This window comes from Marmota flaviventris, chromosome 1 (assembly GCF_047511675.1).
Source record: "Marmota flaviventris isolate mMarFla1 chromosome 1, mMarFla1.hap1, whole genome shotgun sequence".
NCBI classification, from domain to species: Eukaryota; Metazoa; Chordata; class Mammalia; order Rodentia; family Sciuridae; genus Marmota; species Marmota flaviventris.
The window spans coordinates 5,608,425-5,615,963 of record NC_092498.1 but is presented as its reverse complement, the minus strand read 5'-3'; the positions used below and the strand labels follow the sequence as shown (position 1 = coordinate 5,615,963).

The 7,539-nt window shown below is 46.1% G+C and overlaps 1 protein-coding gene across 1 annotated transcript in view; it reads left to right on the top strand.

Moving 5' to 3' along the window:
* The first annotated feature begins 1,832 nt into the window (after window positions 1–1,832).
* Galntl5 (polypeptide N-acetylgalactosaminyltransferase like 5) overlaps window positions 1,833–7,539 on the top strand; it is a 40,768-nt gene continuing 35,061 nt past the window's right edge. The window contains exon 1 of the mRNA XM_071605395.1: window positions 1,833–1,866. Within this exon, the coding sequence (XP_071461496.1) occupies window positions 1,833–1,866 (34 nt within the window). The remainder of the gene's footprint in view (window positions 1,867–7,539) is intronic.

The window sequence follows — 7,539 nt, the reverse complement described above, 5'->3', positions numbered from 1 at the left end:
CCCACACCCAGCCCTAGGCCCACACTCAAAGACAGCTGTAGTCCTGTCGGTTTCCTGAGACGAAACCCTTCTCCAGGGAAAAGCTTACCACCTGGTTCTGGGGGGAAGGAAGGGAGTTACTTATACTCCAAGATGATCAGATTCCAAATGATGGGTGTCATTGCGAGTTTGAGTGGGTGTGTAACCAGAGAGGACGGGGAATGGATTCTCCCAAAGGGAGAAAGAGAAAGGGCACAGGTTGGCAAAGCTGCTGGCTGCCCTAGGGAGGAACCTGGGTAGAAGTGTGCATGGGAACATAGAGGTCTGCAGATTTCTCTCACTGGAGCAAAGAATCCAACAGAACCAGTTGGAATTTTTGCGTAGATGAACCAAATTCGGCTGGTTAGAGGAAGCCAGGGCTACAGTCAAGGTCACTTTATTGACTTTTGTTTCCATTCTCTCCCCAAAGGCATTGGCATTTTGGTGTTACTTACTGATTTCTTTGGTCTTTTCCTAAGAGTAAGAATTATTTGAGAATTAAATGTTCAGCGAACGCCTATTAGCACCTATTACGCATCGGGTAGTGTCGTGGAACACGGTGTCAAAAGAAAATTAGGATAATTTAGCTGAGAGATCTTAATTGGCTTTATTTTGCTATTCTAGAATTGGGCAACACTTTGTCCCATAGAATTAGAGTAAGTGTTCCAGTGGGCTGAGCCGAGGGGATTGGTTTTACAGACAGAGAAGGATAGAAAAAGTGGAAGCAAAGAAAAACAGCAGGCGTCACTTCAAAGTCACTTGACTTACAAGACAGGGCAGGGGGAGAGACCAATAAGAAAATAACTGATTGACTAACGTCCAGTTTCTTTGGGTCACTCTTTGCCTGGTTAGGGACGTAAAGACTGAAGCGGGGACCCCACCACCATGCCGTTTGAAATGGGCCTCTCAGGAACCCTGCCCGGTGCCTCGCTCTTGCTTTCTGGGAAAGCCAGGCGAGGACTTGGTTCTGGTTTGAGGGCGTGGAACTTTAGCAGGAGAGACTCCATTCTGACTTTGGGGGCCCAGTGCTGGTGCTAGTCCCAAACAGTGGTCTCCATAATTTCTACTTAACGGTGGCTTAAAACACCAGGAAATCATTCTCTCATAGTTTTGAAGCCAGAAGTTGAGACGAAGGTGTCAGCAGGGCTGTGCTCTCCCTCTGAGGTCTGGGCAGAACCCTTCCTGGCCACTCTCAGCTGCAGGTGTGTGGCAGTCCTTGGTGTCCAGGTCTGGTAGGCACAGCCCTCCTGTCTGTCTCCATCGTCATGTGACATCTGCCTGTGTCCCTTCATGTGAGAAGACGAGTCTGAGTTCCTGCAGCCCAAAGCCAGCAACCCTCAAAAAGGCTTGGGGTGTATTGTAGTTTGAATGGGGAATGTCCCCAGCTGGGGCGCTACTGGGACCCAGTGGTGGCAGCCTTAGAAAGGGGGTGCTGGTAGGAGGTCTATAGGTCACTGGGGGGTGCCCTGATCTCTTTCTTTCTCCATCCCTCTCTCAGTCCCTTCCTGCTCCCAAGCTTCCATGAGCTGAGCCATTTCCTCAGGCCTATGCTCACTCACATCACGACATGCTGCCTTACCACAGGCTCAAAAGCAATGGGCCAACCTACCATGGACTGAAATCTCCAAAACTTTAAGCCTAATGAACCTTCTTTCTTTTTAAGTTGATTATCTCAAATATTGTGTTATAGCAACAGAAAGCTAACTAACAGTTTCAGGCGTTCCAGGCTGAAGTGGAGGCCCCCGACGTCACACCACCCTGCCATGACTCCATTCAGGACTCTCAGGTGTCTGCCAGAGTGCCGTGAGCGCAAGATGAGCAACATCTCTTCCCTCGAGGAACTCGCAGGTTAGTCGGGAAGACACCAGAAATGTTCAGTCGATTTTGCCGTCAGTCAGCAGCGATCGTGGAAATTATAATGGCTGAACCCACATCACACCAGGCCTCTCCCAGGTTTCCCCTCAAGACCTTGCTCAGTTTTGTCCCACAGCCAGCCCTCCTGGGAATTGTTCTGTGGTTCCCCTCTTGTGGGTCTGTAAGAACTACAACGATCCTGAAGAGATCTCCAAGACTTCACCTCCACAACCGTCACCTCACAGATGACAGTACGGCAGTGACTTTGGTGGCAATAGTCTAGTGGAGTGGAGGGGATGGGGCAGGGTGTGAATGGTTTCAGGAGTAGTTACAGAGCATTTTAGGCTATTCTGGGGTAACAAATTGTCCCCCAAGCCTCAGGGGCCCAATATAACAGATGTTGTGTAGATTACGCAAACACAACTCGTTAGGTAAATAAGCGTGCTGTGGCCTGGCATCTTGTGGCTATGCCTTGTGCTCCACTTTACAGGTCACCCACAGAAAAAGAGCCCCCCTGGGCCACAGCCCTTTGCCCAGATGTAGCAGCATGGCCCACCGAACTGCAAAGAGCTGCCGTTCCCCCTGTGTCCCGGACTGAGCAACGAGGGGACCCCGAGTCAAGGAAGGGTGTTCTAAAGATGCTCGTGCAAAAGATCCGAAGAGGCGAAATTGGTGATCAGGAATTCAAGACAAACGGAGAACTGACCTCAGCCCCTGAGAAAGCAAGAGAGGACGGGAAGCCAAGCAGGAGGAGGTGCTACAGCAGGGCCCTCCTGGTCCAGCAGAGGGGATTCTGCGAGCGTGGTCGTGGGTTTGTGGCGGGGAAACAGACGCCGGGATAAAGGGGAAGCCCTCCTCATCTGAGCGCGACCGCATGCCCAGCAACTAGCTGAGAACAGGCAGGAGAAAGAGGAGGCGGGTGCGGAGGCCAGAGAAAGAGGGGAGGTTGGCTGGGTGACTCCCACCTACGCCGGTGTGGATGTCACTACTCCAGCAGCCTTCTGTTTCGGGTCCCTCACTTCCGACCCTCTTGGCCCCACCCAGCCTCCTGCTGGCTGCCAAGGAGATGACTGGGTCTAGCACAGGGGGTTATCCTCTTGTCCCTCTGGTGTCCTGCCCTGGGAGCTCCCCTAAGTGATGGCAAGTCCCCAGCTCAGAAGCCTGGGGGAGCTGGCAGTCCTTCATCCAGGAGAAAGAAGAGCTGGTGGCACGTCCCCCTCCTCTGTGGACGATCCCCACAGGCACTGACACGCTTCTCATGTGTCTCGCTTGGCCACAGCAGCTCAATGACACGGCCATCTTGGCTATGCCCCATCCTGCTGCCTTCCTCTTGTCCCTCAATGACATAATTTCATTTTTCTCTGTGGCCGAGGAGAATTTTCTTTGTCCTCACCCGTCGACGGACACCCAGGCTGTTCTGTTGTGAACTGTGCTGCTATACACGTGGGTGTTTCTGTATCACTTACCTGTGGAGGGAGGTGACCCTAATTCTTCAGGATAGACACCCAGGAGTGGTGGAGCTGGGCTATATGGTGTTCCCAGGTCTGATCTTTGGGGGAATTCCGTCCTGATTTCCATAGTGGTTGTACTGATTTACAATCCCACCAATAGCGTAAAGTGTTACTTTTCTCCTCTTCAGCACTTACTACTATTTGTATTCTTGATAACTGCCATTCTGACCGGTGTGAGGTGAAATCTCAGTGTAGCTGTGATTTGCATTTCCCTAATGCTAATGATAGTGAGCCTTTTTTATATATTTGTGGCCATTTGTATTTCTTCCTTGGAGAAGAGTCTGTTCAGTTCATTTGCCCATTTATTAGTTGGGTTATTCGACTTTTATCAAAAAGGTTTTTGAGCTCTGTATATATTCTAGATATCAATCCTCTGACAGAAGAGTAGCTAGCAAAGATTTTCTCCCATTCTGTAGGTTCTCTCTTCACGTTCCTGACTGTTTGCTTTGCTGTGCAGGAGCTTTTGAATTTAATGCCATCTCATTTATTATCTCTCAGCATTATTACCTGAGCTTTAGAGGTCCTGCTGTGAAAGTCCTTGCCCATGCCTGTATGCTGGAGTGTTGACCCTGTGTTTTCTTCTAGGAGTTGTACAGTCTCTGGTCTAATTCCTAGGTTTTTTGATCCATTTTGAGTTGATTTTGTGCAGGGTGGGAGATAAAGCTTGTCTCATAGTACATTATAGAGAACCAGTTGTCCCAGCACCATTTGTTAAAAAGTTGTCTTTTCTCCAATGTATGCTTTTGGCATCTTTGTCAACAATCAGATAAGTGTAGATGTGAGGATTTGTCTCTATGTCTTCTATTCTGTACCATTGGTCTATGTGTTTTATGCTAGTACCATGCAGTTTTTGTTACTATAGCTCTAGAGCATAATTTGAAGTCAGGTATTGTGATGCCTTCAATATTGCTTTTGGCTTAGAATTGTTTTGGCTATTCTGGTCTTTAATTCTTCCAAATGAATTTTAGGACTTTTTTTTCTAATTCTGTGAAGAATGTCATTGGTATTTTGATGGGAACTGCATTGATTCTGAATATTGATTTTGGTAGTATGGCCATTTTAACAATATTCTGTCTATCCATGAATGTAGGAGGTTTTTCTATCTTCTTTTGTCTTCTATTTATTTCTCCAGTGTTCTATAGTTTTCATTATGGAGGTCTTTCATCTCCTTGGTTAGATTTATTCCTTGGGTTTTATTTATTATCTGTCTATTGTGAATAGACTTGTTTTGCAATTTCTTTTTCAGGAGATTTATTGTTGGTACATAGGAAAGCTCCTGATTTTTGTATGTTTATTTTGTAAACTGCTACTTTGCCAAATTTGTTTATTAGCTCTAGAAGTCTTTTGGTAGAGGTTTGTTTGTTTGTTTTTGGATCTTCTAGGTATAGGATCATATTATCTGCAGACAGTGATAATTTGATTTCTTCCTTTCCATTCTTTATCCCTTTTATTTTCTTCTCTTCCTTAATTGCTCTGGCTAGAATTTCTAGCACTGTATTAAATAGGAGCGAACTTCCTTGTCTTGTCCCAGATTTTGAAGGAAATGCTTTCAGTGTTTCCCCATTTACTGTGAGGTTGGCTTTAGATTTTTCATGTACAGCCTTTATGATGTTCAGGTAGGTTCCTTCTATCCCTAGTTTCTTCAGTGTTTTTATCATGAATGGGTGCTGGATTTTGTTGAAGGCTTCCTCTGTATCTACTGAGATGATCATGTGATTTTGTCCTTAATTCTGTTTATGTGACAAATTACATTTATTGATTTTTTAAAAATATTTTGTTTTAGTTGTAGATGGACACCATACCTTTATTTTATTTGCTTATTTTTATTGGTGCCAGGGATCAAACCCAGTGCCTCAGGCATGCTAGGCAAGTGCTCTACCACTGAGCCACAACCCCAGTCCCCATTTATTGATTTGTTTATATTAAACCATCCATGCATCTCTGGAATAACCAACTTGGTCGTGGGGTACAATCTTCTTAATATGTTGTTGAGTACAATTTGCTAAGATTGCATCAAATATTTTTGCATCTAATTCATCAGGCACATTGGGGTTTACGTAAGTATGCAATGGTCCAGCTGAGAAATGAACCAATAAGATATATCTGTTAAAAAGGTCCTGTCAGTTGTTGGTGTGCACACATGGTGGAGGCTAGCTAGGCAATCCACATGCCACAGGCAGCCCAAGGAAAGGCAGTTAATAAATCATTTCCCTCTCTCTTGGGAAAAATCTTGGAAATAAAAATCTTGTGATGCAGCTACTTTGGAAAACAGTCTGGAAATTATTCAAAAAATTAAGCATAGAGTTACCATACACAGTTTCACTCCCAGGTAGGTACTCAGGAGAATTGAAAGCTCATGTCCACACAAAAACCTCTGCATGAATATTCAGGGCAGTACCATTCATAATAGTCAAAAAGTAGAAATGACATAAAATGTTTACCAGTTGATGAATAGTTAAACAAAATGTAGCATTTCTGGGGCTGGGGCTGTGGCTCAGTGGTAGAGCGCTCGCCTAGCATGTGTGACACACTGGGTTTGAGTCTCAGCACTGCATATAAATAAATGAACAAAATAAGCCACAATCCCAGCCCCAAGTTGTGTTGACTTTTCTTCTCCTTAACTTTGTCAGACATGACAGCACCACTGAAGCAGGCAGACCTTCAGTGAACAGTTCCTTATGCCTCTTCTACATCAGGCATACACAGAACATTCTGGCACTTGAGAGGCTCAGCCCTGGCCCCTCTCTGTACCTAGTGCCACCCCAGGCCCCCAAAGGTCTGATATCACTCCAGATGGATTTGCCTTTTCTTGACATCATATAAACAGCATGGTGCAAGCCTGGGTCTTGCTTCTAACCCTGGACCTTTTGTCTGAGGTGCATCCGCGTTGCTGTAGTTCAGGATTCTTCGTTGCTGTTTGCATTCCGTTATATTAATGTGCCACCATTTATCCATTCTACTATCAATGACACTTCAATTGTTTCCTGTTTGAGTCTATTGTGAATAAAAACTTACACTTTCCTTCTTTCTTTTTTTACTTCTTTTCATTTCCTCAGTGCTGGAGATCCATCCCAGGACTTGGTATGTGCTCTACCCGTGAGTGACATCCCCTGCCCCCTGTTACAGAAAGCAGACACACCTTTCCCTTCAGCCTGACTGAAGGAGGCTCAGGAGTGGGGGCCTGGAAGTCCCTGCCCATCCTGCCTGCCCCAGGGAAGAAATAGAAGGGCCCCACCACCCCCTTTCTCTCACAAACCTGAAGCAGACCACTGGGTCAGCCTCCTCAGGAAGCATAAATCAACTCAGACTCACAAGGGACAAAGTTTCACAAGCATTTGGCTGAACTCAGGTACTAAAATCTAAATGTAGAGAAATATATTGGAAAGTAAGAAATTAAAAGGCAGTCAGATAACCCTTTAGCTTGTCTTGAAGTTTCGTGAGGTATTCTGAAAGCTTGTATCTTTCTTAAGTCTATTTCAGAAAAGCTAAACAGTAGGCCTAAACTAGAGAAGGGTTTGACCTTGACCCTCACGAGGCTCTCCCTGTTTCTCCGGATGGAGGTACAAGGGCTGCCAGTCTTTCTGGAAGCCTCTTTTGACCTCTTGAACTCCTGGACTCCACCTGCTAGTTGGAGCTCATGGGGAGGGGCCTCTGGGAGGTGGCCATGCCCTGTGATGTCACCAGGCTTTGTGAGGTGACCTAATGCTGCATTTTAAGCACTACTGTATAGCCGGGACAACCTAGAATAATCCAGCACCATAAAATCTGCCATCCAGAAAGTTACACCTTTCAGTCCAGTCCCCCAGGCTCCCACCTAATTTTGCCTATGACTCCACTTGGCAAATCCAACACTGTCAAAGCAGAGGATGCAAGGAGTGTTACCTCAATGGTAGGTGGAGGGGCCAGTGTGCTAGAAAGGGGAGGACCAAGATGTGGGGGGAGTCCCCCTTCCAGGGAACCCTTACATTATCCTAATGCTGAGGAATTGGGAAGAAGATGTCTTCAAATCTCCAAAAGGCAGCATGCATCCAGGCTAGTTATGCCACCCTAGAGGAGGAGGAATGGGAGTAGCGATGGCTTTAGTTTTTGAAGAACAGCCCGGTCTTCACTATATACTCCTTTGGGATCTTAACATGTCTATCAAATGAATGTGTTA